The sequence below is a fragment of the Lemur catta genome, chromosome 16 (genome assembly GCF_020740605.2).
Source record: "Lemur catta isolate mLemCat1 chromosome 16, mLemCat1.pri, whole genome shotgun sequence".
Taxonomy (NCBI): Eukaryota; Metazoa; Chordata; class Mammalia; order Primates; family Lemuridae; genus Lemur; species Lemur catta.
In genome coordinates this window covers 42394521-42416182 of record NC_059143.1, presented here as the reverse complement: position 1 = coordinate 42416182, position 21662 = coordinate 42394521, and the positions used below count along the sequence as shown (strand labels likewise).

General features: G+C 45.4%; 1 protein-coding gene across 5 annotated transcripts in view; it reads right to left on the bottom strand.

Annotated features, from left to right (window-relative positions):
* The window catches only part of NEDD4L (NEDD4 like E3 ubiquitin protein ligase), a 312200-nt gene that overhangs the window by 201174 nt on the left and 89364 nt on the right, over positions 1-21662 (bottom strand). For 4 of the 5 annotated variants that reach the window (XM_045527442.1, XM_045527439.1, XM_045527441.1 and 1 more), the window contains exon 2: positions 12504-12577. In XM_045527442.1, the coding sequence (XP_045383398.1) occupies positions 12504-12577 (74 nt within the window). Of the gene's footprint in view, positions 1-12503; positions 12578-12904; positions 12921-21662 lie in introns of those variants that run through there. The other variant, XM_045527444.1, reaches the window with a different exon arrangement.

The window sequence follows — 21662 nt, the reverse complement described above, 5'->3', positions numbered from 1 at the left end:
CCGAGCATGGGTGCTCAGAGAAGCCCAAGGCAAGGGGTGCACTGCAGGGCTGCACCGACGGCCTCGTGCAATCACTGAAGTGTGGCCAGGCAAAAGACCGTCTGTTTATGTGTTAGAGAATTCTGTACATAAGTAGAAGGGCAGAGAGAACAAGGCAGACACAGGCACTGCTTGAGAAGCCCTGGACACAAACACTGAACCAGACATGGAGGAGGAGGCATGAGAGAGGCGAGGACAACCCCCAGGTCCCCAGCTTGGGTGCCTGGATAGACGGTGAAGCCATCTGCTGACACGGATCCTTCCAGAGAAAGAACAGTTTCAGATATTTTGAGGTTCCAGACCAAGTCACTGTACCAGGGCAAACAAAAGAGCCTGGGCTCACTAGTGATTCATCTCATTTCTAGAACATGATGGTTTGACAATATATTTACTAACAAGAGAAAATACAATTACACAAGGGGGAGGCCAGTAAACCATCCTGGAAGAAAGGAGTTTGCAAATTTTTGTTTTGCAGACACTCATTAGATAACGTTTAAAATCACTCCACCAAAGTGAAAGTCTCTATTCTCAGTGAACTCTCAAGTGATTCAAGTCAGTATAAGAGAGAAAGTTTTGAAATAATATATAAACAATACTATCGTTTTCTGACTAGAAAAAGAAAGGGTGATAAAGTATAAGATTGGCCCATTTTGACTTCTCAACCAGTCATTCCCATACTCAAAACAGAGTATTTCTTTCAAATGTTTCTCTACTTTGCCACCACGAATGCCTAATTTTGAGCATTTAAAAATAACAGTGATTTGAAACAATAATCAGTTCTTCAATAGGGGAAGTACAATAACGTACCCACAACAAGGAAGGAGGAAAATGCAAACAACCCTTGAAGTATATTTATTACCCATTCCTCTGTTTATGCCAGAAGGAATGTTAGCACACATTCATTAACAATCGAGGCATATTTTACATCACTTGTGTTGATATTTTACAGTAGGAATGCCAGTTCTTTTAATAATTTACTGGGGAGTTACACATTGTAGATTCCTTATTAAATATTTCTCATACTAAGGTCATAAGTCTAAGTAGTATTCAGTAGGGAAAGCAGGCAATTATTTTAATTGCAATACCTTCATTTAAATTATGTGTCTGCATCTGCTCGTATGCATATATATTCATTGTTATTTATTGTTCATATATTTATATGCAAAGCAGTGGGAATAATTTTCTCTAAGACAAAAACATTATATAGTTGCATCCATTTATAGACCTTAACATTCACAGTGCATATCTAAAAGTTTCATAAGCTATATTTTAAGCATGCTGCCCTTGAACAGATAAGATAAAAAAAAAAGCTGCCACACTATCTAGGAACCCCATTCCCCCAGCCCAAAAGTCAATACTAGCAGAATTACTGTCTATCATTGACCGACCAGCAGCTCTGTGAGAGACTTTAATCTAGAAAGCATGACCAAATAATACTAACACTCCTAGTTCTAAATACATACATTGTAGAGAATCAATGGCTTACACTGTCAGGGGCTGGCAAACTGTGGCCCATGGGCCACTGGCATACAGACATGCCCATTTGTTTACATACAGCCCAAGGCTGCTTTTGTGCTATGTCAGAGCCATAAGTCCTGCAAAACCTCGGCTATTTACTATCTGGTCCTTTATAGGTGGAAAAAAAAATTGCTGGCTCTGATTTGGATAACTCCCTACAGCACTTAGGAAAGGTTTTATTTACCACTGAAAAACCTTCCAGTTCATTTAACCTTCCTTCCAGATCACTCTTTATAAAAGAAAGAGTCTTTAAAATCTTATCTTCCAGGCCTCTCCCCCAAATATTAACATTAAATAATTTTATGAAGTCTATGAAAATGTTTCTTAGAAGATTAATACAACATAGAAGATGTACATCTGAGAGTTTAACATTTTGGAGTTCCAAAGATATGTTTCCAAAATGGATTTAGGATTGTGCCTGTTTAAAAGCATGACTTTCAGGGATAAGGAACATTTTCACCTTCAACAAGACAGACGCCTAGTGGGTTCCGCCTGGTGGCTTCTGGGAACACCATTCTCAGGGCCTCCCCAAAGGTGTCCCACTGAGGATGGGGTGGAGAGCCAGCCCCCAGGGGTGGCGGGGAACCACTGACAGGCAGAGAAAGGAATCCCTTCCCCTGCTGGGGGGAGGGGACCAGCAGCATTCCCCCCCCCATCCTAACGGCACCTCTCTCTACCAGCACCTTCTGGCTGTGTTCCTGAAGGCTTGGTTGTTAGTTCAACTTTCGTAAAATAAATATTTTCCTCATTGTCTTACACATTCAGAACTGCTTTCATTTCTGACTCATCTCGAGCTGGCAACATTCCTTTCCTTATACTTTAGCTTTTTACACTCTTTCTCCCCCCAAGGGGGAAAAAAAACAAACAAAAAACAGAGAAAGATGGTGAGAAAAACAGAAGGCACCAGGATAAAAATGCTGGTGTCGGCCATGGGGGTGGGGGTCGGGATGGGGGTGGGGCTGGGGGGCGCATGCTGACACCAGGGGCTCAGGAATGAAGGAGAGGGAGGGTGCGGAGAGGCTGCGGGGCAGGAGGCAGAGGAAAGGACACGGGGTGCGTTCAGGACTTCACCAACCTCAGCAATTGGCCTCATATTTCTGCCCCTCCAGGTACCTTTGCAATTAAGTCAAAACACATCCTACTCCCAAAAAACTTCTTAGCAGCTTTTAAATTTTTCAATTTTCTAAGGCTCCACTCTGACCAGGTTAACAAAATTTATCAAGCATCTACTGAGGGTTGGACACTCTCATCTTCCTAAAATGCATCAAATTCTCTGCCCTACAGACTCATTGTGACCACAGCCTCATTTAGACTCTGAAGAAAATGAGGGCAGTAAGTCCCACAGTTTTCCTCCTGCTGTCTGTCAAGCCACTTGGTGGGGCAAAGCTTCCTTTGGCAACACCCATATACTCAAGCATCTGCAGTCAAGGAAAAGCAAGCAGAGAGGACTCTGCAGAAAGGTTCTTACAAGTCCAACAACATCAGAAATGTGACCTCTCTAGCTCATTCCTTTATTTACCAAAATTGGAAAGACCAAAAAAAAAAAAAAAGTTTATATGGAAATCTTTTAAAACTGATCAGATATTTCCTGCATTCTCCATTCATGCACACTGAACACAACGCATCCTTTTCTCAGTGATTCAAGATGACGAAGATCCATTACTGCCACCCGGCTGTAGCACAGCGAGCCTTGGGGTCTAACACAGAATGGAGCCTGGCCTGCCCTATGCAGTGACCTACTCACCACTTCTAACGTTCCTGTCTGGGAAACCTGGTGGGCTGGATGGTGTGCAGGCTAGGATGGGCACATTTTAAAAGAATGTTGCTACATTCATATATTTAAAGACTAGGAGGTAAACACAAAAATGTAAACAGTTGTGTGGTTGCTATGGAACAAAAAGGGTTTTTATTTACATTTGGGGGGAAAGGGTTAATTATATCATTTTGGCTTTGGGGGGTGGGGAGGAGTACTATTAGAACAAAGAGTGTAAGAGTTAGGTTCTCTGGGGCTCTCACAAGAATAACTGTACGAGCTATTGGTGCAGGGATTGTAAGACAAACACATTCTGGCCCAGAGGCCATTAGTGTTGATGTTGTGATTCTCAGCAATGCCCTAGACAGCTCAGGCTGCTGAAACAGGCCTCCTGAGAGAAACGCAGATTTGCAAGGAGCTCGCAGATCACAAACACAGCGTCTGCACAGTGTAAGATACTGCTCTGCCATAGGGGAGAGGAAGAGAGGTCATTTCTAAATGCTAAAGAAACACAGTGCAGGGGACAAAACCGAATGTAGGCCATGCCTCAAGGGGCCTCACAGCCACATCAGCATACCCCAGGAGGTGTGGCATCCATGGTGGCCGAAAGGGCACAGTCCCACCTAAAGCACATACCTCTAGGCATATAGCCTCAGAGGGACACAGGCCCAAGATCTTCCAGAAACCTAGAAATCCTGATTTTTAATATGCAGTTGCCGAAACGCTGGCTCAAGATTTGTGCTTTTTTGCTTTCATGCTCCACAGGCCAGACAGACACATCTGAGGATTCAGTCTGGTCCACAGGGGCAGCAGTCTGCAAACCCTGGTCTGATCGCTGACCCAGAAGTGCTTACAGGTGAGTAAGGGAATTTCAAGGGACTTACAGCAGCCTTGAGGTTTCTCTATTAGAGAAAGAAGATTTACCTTTGTACAATGTGTTTTTTAAAAAGCAAAGGGGAAAAAAAAAAAAAACACAGAATTTCCAATCCTTTGAGAGAAAAAGTCAACCAGTATTTAAAATATACACGTATACAATGCCAAAACATCACCTCACCAATTACTTGCTGGTCACCTGGGAGGAAAATGTAATTTGTCAGACTGACCCCACGTTAGTCCAGGGATCAACTTTGGCACCAGCGATAATGGCACAACCAGACGTGGGGTCCCTCCGGACGCACAGCAGCAACCATCCCTGCCCCAAATGTTTACACGAAATTTGATCAAGACTTTAGGTACAACTTCTAATAGGTAGGACTACGCAGGTAACACAGGGTGAAAAAAGGACACTTTAATTCCTTAATCGATGATACCACCAGGAAATGATCCAATGTGGTAAGTGAGACCACCTCTATTCTAAATTAAAAGAGTCTTCACAGACCAACCAATTAAATGCAATACACAATTCTCAACCGAATTCCAGTTTAAACGGCCCAGCTGTAAAAGGCATTTTAGGGTCAGTTGGGGAAATTCAGATAATGGACCAGGTAATAGAGTCCATTAGGCAATTACTTTTGATTTTGTGAAATCAGTACTGTAGTTATACAGAAATATGTCCTTGTTTTCTAGAGATGTGGGCTGAAGTATTTAGGAGTGAATGTCATGATGTCTATAATTCACTTCTGAATACTTCAGGGGGAAAAAGATGAAGCAAATGCAGTAAAATGCTAAGAAATCTGGACAGGAGGCTGAGGAAGGCCGGTGTCACAGAGCTGTCCCCACACGGCACCAAGTCTCCATCACTCTCAATCACCAGGAGACAGAAGGACTTTTGCCACGTCCCTCCAATGCGTGTTTTAAATTTCGAATCATGAGCTGACAAAAGACAAAATGAGAGCAACTCAAATAGATACTAATTGATGCCGATGGCTCAACCACACACAATGAAGAAGCGACTGCACAGGGAGTGTCTTGGAACCTTCCGTATGGAAGCCCGACATTCTAGAGCTGGGTTCTCTCAGCCAGCATTGCTACATTTTAAAAAGCAGCTTCAGAGTCTCAAATGCATCTAAGGTAATCTCAAATGAAGGCACTGATCAAAATTTAAGAAGGAAAAGGGAAAGAGATTACGTCTAAAACCTGCCTTTCAATGACTCTCTTCAATGACTGCTTTAAGCCTATGGCAAAAGGTTAAATGTCTTGAGATGCAAGCTTAACTGAAAAGGAATATAGTCTGAAACTTGAAAAGCTATCCTGACTTTAAAAGGAAAACTTTAAGATCTTAATTTGCAAAATGCATCTATTCTAAATCTAACAGTTGATGATATTCACTCCAATTCAAAAGTGTAACCAGCTACCATCAAATACAATGGCCAGTTTTTTAAATCTGTTAACAAAAAAGGGGCCCAATCATCAAATCTCAGGTTTTCTGAGGTACACTAATAGTGACCTAGTCCTGCAGTCCCCAAGCCCTGGGCTGAGGACCCGTAAAGTCTGTGGCCTGTTAGGAACCCGGCTGCACAGCAGGAGGTAAGTAGCAGGCAAACCAGTGAAGCTTCACCTGTATTTACAGACTCACATCAAAACCCTATCAGTCAGTGGCAAGTGACAATCAAGCTGCATCTGGTGGCAGGCTTTAAGTCAGAATCTGACAGTGATTAGTATTTTAGTCCACGTGTGGCCCACCTATTATTTCACCACTTCCATCTGCACCACTTTCCCTCACTGCGCACTTGTCTCAGTCACAGCTTTGGTGAGCCCACAAGCTAACTTAGCACAAACGAGTAAAACATTAACATTGCCGCAGAGCTGCTTTGAAAAGGGGGAAAGAGGCTGGGCATGGTGGCTCACGCCTGTAATCCTAGCACTCTGGAAGGCCAAGGAGGGAGGATCTCTTAAGGTCAGGAGTTAGAGGCCAGTCTGAGCAAGAGCGAGAACCTGTCTCTACTAAAAATAGAAAAAACTGGCCGGGTGTGGTGGTGAGCACCTGTAGTCCCAGCTACTCGGGAGGCTGAGGCAGGAGGATTGCTTGAGCCCAGAAGTTTGAGGTTGCTGTGAGCTAGGCTGACGCCACGGCACTCTAGCGTGGGCAACAGAGCAAGACTCTGTCTCAAAAAAAAAAATAAGAAGAAGAAGAAGAAGAAAAAAAGAAAAGGGGGAAAGACCTAATGACGAGATAGCAAAAGACTCTAAGACTGCCACAAAATGAAAGCTGCATTTAAAAGAAAATACCAAGTTTCTTACTTAAATTATGGGTTCATTTTAACAGGTGATTCACATTCTCCAAGCCCAGTTTGTATAATGTGTGTTGACAGGCTATCCAATGAAGCCATGAAACTTTCAAAACTGCTTCGCCACATGGAGATCAAGTGCCCTGCTTTAAAAGACAAGCCTGTGGAGTTTTTCAAAAGAAAAAACATGGACATGAAGAACAGAAGCAATTATTGAAGGCCACCACTTCACCAAATGTGTCTGCACTGAATGTATCATTCTCAGTGGCTAACAGCACTGCTGGAGCTAAGAAGCCCTTTACTATTTATTGGTGAAGAGTTGATCCTGCCTGCTGCTAAGGACATTTGCCATGAACATTTAGGAGAGGGCTGCCGTTCAAAAGGTGGCATGTGTTCCTCTTTTGGCTAGCACCATAACTAGATGAAATGATAAAACAGCAGAGGATATTGAAGCAAAATGGTTAGAGAGGATTAATGAGTCACCATGGTATGCAATCCAGGTTGATGAGTCTACCGATGCTGACGACAAGGCAACAATGCTTGTTTTTGTATGATATGTTTTTCAGGAAGATGTGCATGAGGATATGTTATGTGCACTTTCGTTGCCAATCAACACCACAGCTGCACAACTATTCAAGCCTTTGAATGATTACATATCAGGAAAACTACATTGGTTATTTTTTGTGTTAGTGTATGCATGGCCAGAGCGGCTGCTGTGACTGGATGGCTTTCTGGTTTCATTACTTGGATCAAGCAGGTCGCTCTGAATGTGAGTCATCCATAGAGTCATCCATAGAGAAATGCTGACAGACAAAAAATGTCACTTGAGCTAAACAATGTTTTGCAGGATGCAATTAAAATTATCAACCACATTATAAGTACATGCCCTTAACTTAACATCTGTCCATGCAGCTCTGCGAGGAGATGAACACAGAGCACACAAGTCTTCTCTTATGCACAGAAGGGAGGTGGCTTTCTAAAGGTAGATCACTGGCCAGAGTTTTTGAGGTACAAGAGCTGCTCCAGAGATTTCTTTTAGAAAAACAGTGACCACTGACAGCACATTTCAGTGACATAGAAGAGGTCACAAAACTCGCTTACTTGTGTGACATATTCAACCTGCTCAACAAACTCAAATCTGTCACTTCTGGGGAGAACGACGACTGTGTTCAAACTGGCTTAAGATAAAGTGGCTGCATTCAGAGCCAAACTGGAAATATGGGGGTGACGAGTGAACACTGGGATTTTTGACATGTTTCCAACATTAGCAGAGATTTTGAAAGAGACTGAGCCAGGGCCTTCTGTCTCCCAGCTGGTGCATGATCACCTATCTCAGCTTTCAGTAGAGTTTGAGCATTACTTCCCACCCACAAAGGACCCCCAAACGGGGAAGGAATGGATCCCTGACCCATTAGTGAATAGGCCAGGTGAGCGACTTTGTCAATGCTAGAAGACGATCAGCTGCTTGAGATCGCAAATGACAGTGGCCTTACAAGTATGTTTGAGACAACTTCAAATCTCCATACATTCTGGATTAAAGTCAAGGTGGAATATCCCTGAGATTGCCACAAAAGCACTGAAAAGCCTGCTTCCATTTCCATCATCCTATCTTTGTGAAACAGGGTTTTCTGCAGTGACAGGAACCAAAACAAGATTACAGAGTAGACTGGACATAAGCAACACACGTTGGGTGTCACTGTCTCCCATCACCCGGAGATGGGACTGTCTAGTTGCAGGAAAGCAAGCTCAGGGCTCCCACTGATTCTGCACTATGTTGGGTTCTGTAATTATTTCATTATATATTACAATGTAATAATAGAAATAAAGTGCACAATAAATGTAATGTACTTGAACCATCGTGAAACCATCCCCTCCATCCCTGGTCTGTGAAAAAACTGTCTTCCATGAACCCAGTCCCTGGTGCCAAAAAGGCTGGGGGCCACTGATCTAGTCCAATGACCTACCTAATGCCTGAACCTTTATCCTCCAAGAAGAGTATTAACCTATCATTGGGAAGAGTGTGCCATTAGAAGTCACATAAATCTGAGCTTAATTGTTCTTACCACTCCCTACATCCTTGTTTGATCTTGGGATGATGATAACCTCTCAATTTCCTCACCTATCAAAGAGAGATTCCTTCTTCGTAAGTTTAGGCAGAATCTGATGGCATTACACTGGGCTCCATGCACACTGCCCGGCAACCTGCAAACACTCAAATCACAGTCCGTAACTGACATGAAGAGCCTAGGCCTTGGCTCAGTCAATTCCCAGCTCCACAACTTACTAGGGGTGTAGACTTGACAATGAACTGAAGCTTTGCCTCAGCTTCCTTATCTGCAAAATAGAAAGAACAACAGTACCTGCTGCAGAGGATCGAATGAGTTCCCACATAAATAGTTCCAACCATGCTTGGTACATGGTGAGTGCTCAGGAAACATGAGCTGTTGTGACTCGCTACCCTCCTTCCTTCCACTCCACTTTAAGAAAGCACGACTTACCTACCCCCTTACTGCACATGTCACTGTGGCCAAACACCAGGACTGGTCCCTGCCCCATCACCCAGTGTGTAAAAGGCAAGCCGGCTGAGCCCAGAGGGGTCCGCTGAGCCCCCTTCCCTGCCTGCCGTCCCACTGACTCTCCCGAGTCTTTCCTCTGACCCCAGCCTGGAGCTCACTTCTCTTAACCTTCTCTCTGCACGCACCTTTTATCCAAGTCCTCGTGGGCCTCCTCTGCTGGTCTACACAGAGCCTTTGTAAGGATTAGACAAAAGCGCCTCCCTTGGGTGGCTGGGAGAGATGCTTGATGGGTCACTGGCAGCTCCAGAGGAAGAGAAAAGGTGCCCCTCCCTCCAGGCTGGTGACCCTGTGCCACAGCATAACACACGACATTCCACTCAACAAATGCAAGTCAACTGACTGGGCCACTGCCACGTGCCAAGATCTCTGGGCCTCCAGACAGTAGTAAGACAGGGCTGTAGACTCTGAGCCTCCCGACTCTGCTGAGACCAGGGGCTGGAGGAAGGAGGAGACGGGCAGAACCACTGCAGCCCAGGGAGCAGGAGGTGTCTGTCCTCTGGGGCTGGGGATGATGGGGGAGTGGGGACACCTTACCAGGTGTGTGGCCACCCAAACTGGGCCTTGACGGATGAGTAAGTAGCTGCCAGAAAGGATGTGAGCAGGTTCCAGGCAGAGAGGAGAACATAAGCAAAGGCACTTAATGGAACATGCAGAGAATGTGAGTTTTCAGTGAAGGCGTAGGAAGAGGAGGGGAGAACGAATGAGATCTGGTCCCAATTTATGCACTTTTTTGGTAAATACTTCTGGAGTACTGTGCTAGGTGCAGTTCTAGGCCAAGGAAAATAAAAAACAAGTAAATAAAATATAATCCTAGCCAGCAGAAGTTAAAAATCTACTTTGGGAGAAAGGAACAATTCTGAATGATGGAACAAGTCAAGCCCACTGATAGAACCATGCATAGTGCTTCCCAGGCAGCACGGCACGCCCGAGACAGGACACAGCCTGCTGGGGGTGGGGTAGGTGGCCTGTGTAAGGGAGGAGGTAGGGACCCAGCGAGCAAACATTAAGGACAAGCCGTGAGAGGAGCCCCCAGATCTGGGCGAGGTTGGGGTGGGGCGCACCCTCAGAAGAGCGCTCACAGGCAAACAGGGGTGTGCTGGGGGCTCCCTAGGTAGACTTCTCTTGAGCAGGGTTTCCCTTCCCTTTTGAGTCTTAGTAGCATTTTTACACGTGGCCTGCTTTTCTAAAGGCTAGACTTTCTTTTGCTCAGCATTTTTTAAAAACCATTTTGAAAAAAAATCACACTGCCTTTTTTTCCATTGTACGGATAATAAAGACCGGATGCCTTTGACCCAAGGTGACCACAGTCTCAATTTACATCTTATGTCCTGACATCCCATTCGATTTAGCATTTGTTCCAGACAAACGTGTCCCAGTTTAGATGACAGATTGTATGACTGCCCTTTTTCGACCTCAAGGTATGGTCAGGGAGACAGACATCTTTCTCCACCGCTGCTGTTTGCCACATGCGCCAACGGCTCAAATGTTCGAGCGCAGCAACAGCTCAATTATCAAATCTTCTTCGAACAAAGGTTCCTTTAATAAAGTGAGACTGGTCTGGAAGGAGCTGGAAAACGATCTTGTATCCTAAGCCCCGGCCTGGGGCAGAGAGGCTGAAAAGGAGAAGGGCGCTGCAGGCAGAGGCCTCCCGCGGGTGATCCGCCACCTGCCCGGGGAGGGAGGCCCCGCGCCCCACCAACTCCCGTCCCCTGAGCTGGAGCCACAGCTGGGGGTGGGGGGGAGATGAAGTGCTCTCCTCCCCCCACCACGGCCCGCCCGTCTCACTCTGCCCCTCCAACCAGCCCCACCTCAGGCCAAGTGACCCAGGCGACCTCCCTTGGAGACAAAGAAGTTGGAGCCCCACAGACCATAAACCCCTGTCTTTAAACACATCAACGTCCACAGGATTTCCACCACGTGAAAGTTTCTGACCATGCCTCGTGAAACTGCCCTTCCTCCCCCGTCCATTATCCTGTTGTCTGCAGGTTCCAATTCCTATCCAGCCTTTCTTCTGCCAAGGGAGAATGAGGTGTCTGGTCAGGCACAGTGCTGGAGGGGACACTCAGTGATGAGGTTGGGGGAGAAGGCATGTTTCCTGGCCCGGGGCTCTGCAGGGCATGGGGACAGCAGAGAACAAACACTATGAAACCTCCCACGCTGTGACTGCCACCTTAAAACACGACAGAGTTGTAGACCACGACAGTCACTCTGGTCTCTCCATGGTTCCTCCCCGACTCCAGCACGCCAGCTATGAAGAAACTGTTATCCTTGTTTTATACTCACATACAGGACACAAGTGGTTTGAAAGGATTTGCCCAAGATAACTTGGAGGGCGAATGCAAGTCATCTGGCAAAATTATAAGGCGGTGACACCCCAGAGTGAGAAGCCAACTTGGCACTACGCTACACCGCCACCTCACACTTGCATTTTAGACCCACCGGCAAGTGGGTCCTTGGAGAGCTACGGTGCTTCAGAGAAAGCTGACGGCTGAGAGAGGCCAGTGGGGGAAGGGTGTGTGTGTCTATTTATTAATTTAAGAAAATGAAGAACAGAACCAGCGTTCAGAATTTCTGACTCATTTTCTGGCACTTGGTCCATGAGGCCACACACCATTTATCTTTCAAATTAACATCTTGAAGGATAATTCCTTTCCACCCTGGGCCCTAGAAATGAACCTGCCTGCTATCATATAAACAGTCAAAACTCAAGGCTCAATTTGCTTGCCTCTTCTAAGATTTAGAATGCAATTCCTCTACAATTTTAACCTTGGATCTTCTTAACAGACTGAGAAATACAATCTGAATCAATTTTACTTTTTTTTTTAATGAAAGGGTTTGATTGAAAAAAAAAACCACCAATCAAGTGTTTTTTTTGTTTGTTTGTTTGTTTGAGACAGAGTCTCACTCTGTCGCCCTGGCTAGAGTGCAGTGGCATCATCATAGCTCACTGCAACCTCAAATTCCTCGGCTCAGCCTCCTGAGCAGCTGGGACTACAGGCGTGTATTTCTATTTTTAGTAGAGACAAAGTCTCACTTTTGCTCAGGCTGGTCTCAAACTACTGTGCTCAAGCAATCCTCCCACCCCGGCCTCCCAGAGTGCTAGGATCACAGATGTGAGCCACTTCGCCCGGCCCCCACACTATATTTTTCTACTGAGGAAAAAAAAAAAACACCAGAACCTAATTTCCTCATGAAATCAGCCCATATGAAGGACAAACCTGTTAACCACTGTTGTGATGCAAAACCATCCATATCCCCCTGCTCTCCCCAAAATGTGGCCCCTGGACCAGGTGCAGCAGCATCATTTACTACATCAGAATCTCTGCAGGTGGGGCCCAGTGAACTCATTTTGAGAAGCCTTCCAGGGGATTCTGATTCCCACCTAAATTTGAAGAGTATTTGCCAAGTTCTGTAGAACTCACGGGGGAAAAAAAAACAAAGCAAACATACCTGGCTCCAAAGATGTCCTTTTTGGCGAGATCAATTCCAGAAACCACTTTTACTCTGAGAATACGGGACTCTCCCTGTTGGATGGGAATTTAAAAAAAAAAAAAAAAAAAAAAGGTTAAAAAAACTGATCTTCAGTGGCTCCCTCTGATCCAATATTAAAGTCAATGATTTCTACTCAGCCCAGTACTTGGATACAGAGCAAATCAATTCAAGCATAAGCAATTCTCCTTACACTGAAGTTCAAAAAGCAACATTCCAGCTCTAAAATTCTTCGACTCTAGAAACTTACAGCATCCAGGTTAATTAAGTACAAATTTAATTCCAACTAGGTTATTAACATCAATTCTCCCTGACATTTAAAGGAACTATTTCCCAGTTGTACCAAGAGCACAATCACATACATAAAACCACTGAGGGAAATGTCCAAGCGCAACAAGTTAGCATGAATATAACAAATAATTCCTCCTTTCAAAGTTTATATATCCGTATGTGTGGCCTGGGATAGAAAGGAATTTAATATGGTAAAATATTTCCTCAAAATTACAGTGCTTTTCAAAATGTTGGCATCGGCAAGCAAAAATAATTCTGTAGTTCCAGTAAAAAGAAATTAAAAAAGTGTTATCGTAAATGGAAATCATCCCAAGTGTCTCAGAAATCAGTCAACCGTTCATTCATTCATTCACCCATTTCACTGGGCCTTGAAATGTCAACATGAAATGTTCCTGGGTCTACTGAAGGTGACAGACAGACCCACAGGACCCCGTGACAGCACCATGCCAGAGAGCACGGGTGAGAGAAGTGTTTAAGGGTTCAGACACTCAGGGTAGCTGAGATGGCTCAGGAGGAGCAGTAGGCAGGAGTCTGGGGTAACTGCTAAGCTTCCACTGTGGATCACAAACTGTTAACATAAATTGAAATAGAGGCTTGAGTCCAAGGTATCTATGAACAACCAGATGGGGAAACATAGTGGCTAGATCGGGAGAAACATCTGGTTTGAGTCAGAGACTTCAGAGTTATCAGTGTGGAGCTGGGAGTTGACAGTTACAGCTAAAGGTTTGCAGAACATTATCCAAGAAGAGTGAGAAGGAAAAATGGGCAGGGATTGAGTCTTGGAGAGCTCAAGTGCTGAGCAGCCAGAGAGAGGCAACAGGAAATCCATCTGCCAGTACGTTTAATTAAGACCCCAGTGAGGGAAAGAAAACCTAAATGATCACATAGCATCGAAGGAGATAAAGACAAAACAAAACAGGGGAAGAACGGGAGGGTGGACCTTTGTCAACCCACCGCACAGATCAAACGCACGCACACGCAGGCAGAGCACGTCCTTGAGGTGATTTACGTTCTGGGAATCTTCCATCCAGCCAGCCGTGTGCCCTGACACCTGCCGCCCGCGTACAAACGCAGCGATGCGCACAGACGCGGGGAAGACAGCGCTCTGGGCGCGTGTGTACTTATGCTCTCAAACGTGGCCTGCACTCAAGTTCGGCAGCGTCTGAAACGTCTGGCAGCCCTCGAGAAAGGATTAAGAGATGAAAAGCAGCGCCGGCCAAGGCAGGGATCACTGAAACACAACCTCACTATGGCACAAGAGCACCTCGGTGTTTGCAGAAGCGCCGGGTTACAGAGCTCTTCCTGTGGTTTCTGAGCCACTGCGGGGACACCCGACTATCTCTGGCAAACTCGCAGGCGGGTCGCGGGGGATTCTTTCTTTAGCACTGGATGCCACGCAGGCCACAGCTCTTTTCTGTTCCTCACAGCAGGCTGTCCCCTGCTGCTAGTCCTTTGATGCCTCCCATGGCCTGCTCAGCTCAGAGGATGTCACACTGAAATTGTTTTCTATACATAGTTCAAAACTTGAAAACACACTGAGTGGAGTTCTCTGTTATACGTAAGAAGAGCACGTGGCCCACTCGTGCCCATAGCATAGAAAGTGAAAATCATGGCTTGAAACAAAACCCTTGTCTGCCAAGCTAAGGGGTTCAAACTTGACTTGAGAGGGAATGAGGACTCATTCAGAAGAAGAAATGGATGACAGGTGTACAGCTTGGGTGTTTGTCTCCCCAGCCGTCATGCTGAAGTTTGATCCCCAGTGCTGGAGGTGGGGCCTGGTGGGAGAGCCCTCATGAATGGCTTGGTGCCATCCTTGTCCTCGAGGTAATGAGGGAGTTCTTGCTCTTAGTTCCTGCCAAAGCTGGTTGTTAAAAAGAGCCTGGCACCTCCCCCCGACCTTGCTCCCTTTCTGGCCATGTGATCTCTGCGCACACGGGCTCCCTGTCACCTGATGCTGTGAGTGGAAGCTGCCCAAGGCCCTCACCAGATGCAAATGCTGGTGTCATGCTTCTTGTACAGCCTGCAGAACCATGAGCAAAATAAACCTCTTTTATTTATAAATTACCCAGCCCCACGTATTCCTTTACAGCAATGCAAAAATGGGCAAAGACAACAAGAAACTGCTAGAGAAGAGGCACCTAATTTTTGTCTCCCTACTTCTCCCACCTCCACTCTCTACCCCTCCTGCCATCACAGATACTTCAAACCAGCAATTCTGCCAACTACTACCACACAGGGGGGAATTCCACTGCAACCCACAGAGGGTGGATACTGCTGAAGGAAAGTGGCAAATCTCCAGGCCAACCCTCGCAGCTGGCCGAGGGAGCAGCAGATGTCTGATCTGGCCTCAGGAAGGCTGACGTGGCCTTTAAGGAACAGAATCTGGGGTATCTGCGAAGCACCAGGTCCTGCCTACGACCAGCTCAGATCCAGCAGCAGCTCCATCTGCACACCCTAGTCTTGCACTTGTAACTGATCAGAAGGAGTCAGAGAAGCAACTGTGTCTAGGAAGGAAATCCAGGTACAGTCACTCACAAGTCACAGCGCATAACATGAGAATTCTGGTGAGAAACTTCAGAAAATACATAAGATAAACAAAGGAATAAGTTTAAATCACTGGTAAATCAATGACACCATCCAGGCTTGCTGTATTTCTAAAATGAATAAACCTACTTTTGTCATAAGAAATACACACCTACAAGTTATTTTTTAGCCATCTGACCATGGCACAGAGCCACATGCCTGGAAGATGTGAAACGGTTGTCTGATGAAATACGTTGGCAACAGCTGGGAGGTGAAGAGCTGAGAGGGCCTTTATTGAGCACTTACTATTTACAAGCAGCTGTTGCAGGAAATTTTACTCCTCTGAAGATCGAGGCAAGAGAGCATTACTCTATAAAAAGTTTTTACAAATTGGTTTTAGATACAGCAAAAATTTCTTATCTTTGTTTCCTCCAAATGACAAGCTCAAACACAGAAAAGCAGCCATCGTCATTCTGTAAGGAAGCACGTGACAAGGTGTGTGACGAGTTTATCAGGTACAATGGACCGCAGGCCAAGCAACTGTACTTTGTGAAGCATTTTATTACTTTCATAAAATCTATGCATGATATTTTGAACCTTGTTTATGACTCCAGTAGAATTAAATAAATATTTAACTAAGGTGGCTTGGCTTAGACAATGAAAACATCATTCACAGACTGACTGTACAACTGCAGAGAAGGAGTAGGCTAGGCCAAACATAACTTTCAGGGTCTCTTTCTGTTATTAATCTATTGTTCTGCATTGTTATTGTGTAACAGCAGTGACTCTAGGTGCTTTACATGTGCTTTTCTTTTCCACTGAATTTTCTAATTCTTTATCAAGACATAGAACAAGACAAGGTACCCAAGCCAAAAATGACAGTGGCACACTAACAAGTAAGGTGTCCAAACTGAGAAACAAGTGATATTCTGAAGGCTCATTTGTAAGACAGATGTTTGGGACTCCAGCAGTCCTGGCTTATATAAACTGTGCACGTATAAGCAGTTGCTGGATTCCCAAGCCCACCCACAGAGCCTATGAGATACATTATCTATCACAAGTATTCCCATGGTAAAATAAATTTCAAGCTCCAACTCAAAACTGAAGGGACTGGAATTACCTTTCCTCCTACGACTGTCTTAGGAAGGTGACTTGTTATTTTTTATCTTTATTCTTCACAATGGCAGCTGCCCTCCCGAAAAAAGGTGGCATCTAGGCTGGGAAATAGTGTTCTTTCCTCACAGGGAGCCACTGTGACCCCAGTATCGCACATACAAGCTGTCCACGTGGACAAAGAAGTCCTAAGTCGTGGACTTCTACATTTTGGTCATTCTCCCCTAAATGAATTTATGTATACCTTCCATATTCCAAAGTATATTTATAATTCTACCTATAACCCATAACACTTTCAGACTCACAGTAACGCTCTCTGGATTAAAAGAGATGACCAACATTTTTGGACTACAGAAACATGGAAGTTATATATACATCACTTAACTTTAGTTGCTTTTAAAAATAAATAAGGTAACATATGGACCATGCCCACTGTGTGCCTGCTACACACTTGGTATTATTCTTCTTTCCATTCCTACCTATTCTTGCCCCAACCCTGAGACAGTATCCCATGTCATATAGTTTTTAAGACTTCGGGGTTTTTTAGAGCAGTTTTAGGTTCACAGCAGAAGACCCAGAGATTTCCTACGTACTCTCTGCCCCTACCCAGGCACAGCCTCCCCTAGTATAAACATCCTGCCCCAGAGCCGCACATTTGTTACAATTAACACATCATGATCACCCCAAGTCTATTTCACATTAGGGCTCACTGTTGGTGTTGTGCACTCTATGAGTTTGGACAAATGTGCAATGTTATAGCATCATACAGAACAGTTTCACTGCCCTAAAAGTCTGTGTTCTGCCTACTCATCCCTCCCCTACCTGTATTTTTTTTTAAAAATCCCCCCCCACAGTCCTATCACCTGCCCACTCCACTCACTCCTGTCATTTCCAACTACTCTTGCTAGATCCCATCTCCCTCTCTTTCTGCCTTCTCCACTCCAATGCCTGCGCTCTAAACCCTTCCCTCCCCCTTTCTGCTGGGTCCCCTGACTTTATGCTGCTCCTACCCCTACTAAAATCTCTCAGTTCTCCACATTGACCATCTAACTACACATTCAACAATAACGCCCTGAGTGACAACTGTGTTCAAGGCATTGTGCTAGCAAAAAAAAAAAATGGAACACAGAGCTGAACAAGATGCATTATTTCCTGTCCCCTAGGAGCTTTCAATCAGCTGTGGAGGTTAGACATGTGCAAAATTGCCTTTTATCCAGCAGTGGAAAAGAGGCATAAGATATGAGCAGTGAGAACAAAGACAGACGGTAGAAAAGAAGAGTAGCCCAATACCTGGACTATGGGTCCAGCTGAAGCTCAGATAAGACCTATGACAACGAACAGCCCCACTCACAGGGCTATGCACCGTGGCCATCTGGTCACCATGGTCAGCCCAACACACGACACATGGTCAAGTTTCAGTCCTACAACATTCTAGACAATTCCAACTCCAAAGAATACTAGTTCCCGAGAAACTTGCAAGAACAAAGGATTCTGCGCAACCTAAATTTCTCAATCCCTACTAGATAATGGCCATTATTATGTTAAGCAGGAAAAAAGTTAACAAATGGGAAAGAGCAAAGAGATGAACCTTCAGAGCAGAATCATAACTTAAATGCACAAGGTGACTCTAACTTCAAGAAATTATGCTGTGTGGTTATAAAATACGTCCACAAATCCTTGATATTTCTCTCTTTTAGTGATAGGGCTTAATTTCCCCCTCTTGTGTTGGGGCTGGATTTAGTGACTCCGTTCATTCAAACAGACAGAACGTGGAGGTGACGGTGTATGACTTTGAAGACAAGGTCATAAAAGACACTGTGGCTTCCTTCCTCCCCTCTCTCTCAGATCACTCGGTGGAAAGCTAGCAGCCGCCATGATGTGAGGGCACTCGGGCAGCCCTACGGAGAGTTCTGTGTGGTGAGGAACTGAGGCCTCCAGCCGCCAGCCATGAGTGACCCACCTTAGAAATGGATCCTGCCGTTCTGGTCAAGACTTCAGACGATGGCAGCCCTTGCTGACATCCTGACTGCAACCTCATGAGAGTCCCTTGCCTGCTATATGCCAGTAATTATGCAAAGCATGCAACAGAACCACCCAGCTAAGCCACTTTTGATTTCTTGACCCATGCAAACTGTGAGATAATAAATGTTTGCTGCTTTATGGCTGCTAAGTTTGGTGATAATTTGTTATATAGCAATGCGTAACTAACACACATGTGGACAATCCCATGTAATAATTAGAGTCTAATTTATCTCTTTGCTAAGTTGAGATTTTCCTTGTGTTAGGATGATGCTTCAAAACAAGGAAAAGACACCAGTGAGAAAGACAGACTATCGCCTGTGTTCTCTACCATGTAAAAGCAGTGGCATTTTTAAGGCAGAATTAGCAGAGCTTGGTGACTTGCTCAATGTACATGCAGTGGTTGTATTATTTTTAACAAATATGGAACCTGATGCCCTAATAACTACAATTTCTGAAACGAAGGCAACTCCAGAAACTTTAGGATATGTGATTATTTCATAAGTGTAAAATTTTGAAAAAACTCAAGAATGGTGATTAACAATAAAGAACAGCTGAGAAACTTCCATGTGCCAACGAAACAACTCTAAATTCACCCTCCTTCTCCATCCCGCAGCCTCAGTTCATGTTACCACTAATAGCAGGCAGGTCCAACACTTGCCATTATGCCATTAGCATAACCTCATTTGCTCATTTTTCAGAAACTACCGAGCCAGGCTCTGAGTAGCTGCTGCTGATGTGCGGCAGCTTCTCTTCATCCTAATTCCCACGCTGCCACATTAGTCTAATCTTCCTAAACTGTCTCTTCACCATCCCAGTAATAGAGCTTCCCTAGGATGGAATGGATCAAACTAAAACTCGTCGGCCTGGCAAGGAAGGCTCACCATGACTGACTTTAATTGCTGCCTGTAGGAACAACCCATGTTCTTCACCAGAACCCAACTCTCTTCCTCCCAGTACCTGCCCGTCCAACACCCGTCCAGCCCCAATGGTCTGCTCAAGTTCATGCAGTGACTCAAGCCCAAGTCCGTGCTCCGTGCTGACAACAGCACAGGAACAATGACCCAATAAGACAGAGTTCAAGCCTCCAGGAATTTACTTCCCATACACCAGGAGAACAGCATATACACAAGTGATCACAACTTGAGACAGCAGGTTTAACAGCAGGCATGGATGATGCTCTGCAGGAACCCGGAGGAGGAAGAAATTAACGTACATGCAAGGGCTGGGGAGCAGGAGGGAGGCTGGGGAGTTGGGGACAGCCGCAGACAACTGGACATTTGAGCCAGGCTTTAAGAATGAGGAGAAGGAAGGGAAGAGGGGAAAGAGGATATGTGGGGAGGGGCTGGCATGCAGGGAAGCAGGGGTGGGGGCGGCAGAGCAGCCTGCACCTGGCTCCATCCTTGGCTCAGGGCCCTGGATGAGAAGCGCAGGGGGCAGTCAGAAGGGAGGCGAGCCTGGAGAGAGGACGGACACTAATCACATGACCTGTTCCACTGTCTGACAGATGAGCACAGTGGCTCTAGGATGGAGGATGAAGGGCTGGCTCCAAAGCTACTCCCAAGGCAACAGCACAGCTCGGTGACAGACCGGCTCTGCAAGGTCGAAGGGGACCTTGCTCAAGTGCAAAGTTTCAGTGTTACTGGGGGCTGCCACTATCAGCTGGTAGAAAATAAAGGAAGGAGAATAGGTCTTAGGCTAAGGGAAATTAAAAAATGTTAGTTTCTTGAATTTGAGGTTATCTTCCCAGTGGGCAGGTAGAGATGTCCAAGAGGCAGTTAGAAGTCAGAAACCCGAGCTCAGTACTGAGATGAGACACAGACACCAGTGTGGGAGGCCTGGCTGTGTGTCTGGGCCCGTTCTCAGACCTGCCACTGATTCTGGCACTTAGGCAACAAATCAATGCAGTCTTTTTTTTCCTGTAGGTTAAGTCTTATTTCCTCAACTAGACTCTAATGCTGCACTGTCTGATAGGCTAGCCACTAGCCACATGAAGCTGTTTAAATTTAATTAAAGTCAATTAAAATTAAAATTCCATTCCTTGGTCACACACTAGCCACATTTCAAATGCTCAATATGCCTAGCAGGCACCATATTGGACAGTGCAGAGAACATTTCCACGATCCAGAAACTTCTATTGGACGATGCGACTCTAAGGGCACTAACTCAATGCAAGATCTGAGTTTCGATGTAACAGGATTTGAATAACCTCTTGCGAAAGGAAAGAAGGAAGACAGGAAAAGAGGAAGGGAGGGAAGGAGGGAGAGAGGGACCCCTATACTCAGCCTGATTATAACTGAGAACACATCGGAAGAGTTATCCTGCGCATTCTGCTACCTGGAAATGAGACAGGCTTCACTGTCACCACGTGTTCTAGGGTCAGTATTTCCTCCGCAGTATTAAATACTGGCATGCAAATTAAGTGTCTATCAATTAATGGCTGTAATGTCTAGTAAAGCAAATACTGCATAGCGTACAGTATTCCTGCAACTAGATATTTTTAATATCATCGCACAGACAGCAACAGCAGGGAGGGTGGCTTAATACACCAGGAGATTCTGAAGAGACCAGCAGAGGCCAAAAGCACTAACAAGGTTGCTAAATCTCCCCCAGCATTCACAGACACAGCACTCGGGAAGCAAGAAAAGAGGCAACATCCCAACGAGGGCTCTTGGGCCCTTTATGAGAACCACTGGCACACTGGAAAATATTCAGAGGGGAAGGATGGGCTGGTAGGAAAAGAAACTGAAACTCAGTTAACTGAGGACAGTTGAAGGAACAGCAGTGGCCAACCACCTAGAAAACTGCCTCTGGGGGACCCTGTTAGGACCGGCTAGGCCCAGGGGAGAAGCCAACTGCGAGAGAAAGGGAGGAGGAAGGCCTTCTAACAATGACATCTGTCCAGCGAGGGGCTGGCAGAGCAGACACAACCACACCCTCCAGTTCCAGAAAGGTAGGGCTGCTGTGGGAATCGAAGTCCAAGAGAACTGCACTCGAGCACCCAGTAAGATTTCTACCAATTCCAGAGCCAATTCCACATGGCTCGCACTGAATCACACAGGTAACTGAATACTGTTCTGACTCATCCCTTAAAAGTTCTGGCATGACATTTCTTTCAGTGACATTAGATGCCTTTGTTTCTGACTCTTGAATAGAGCATTCCAGGTGATCTTC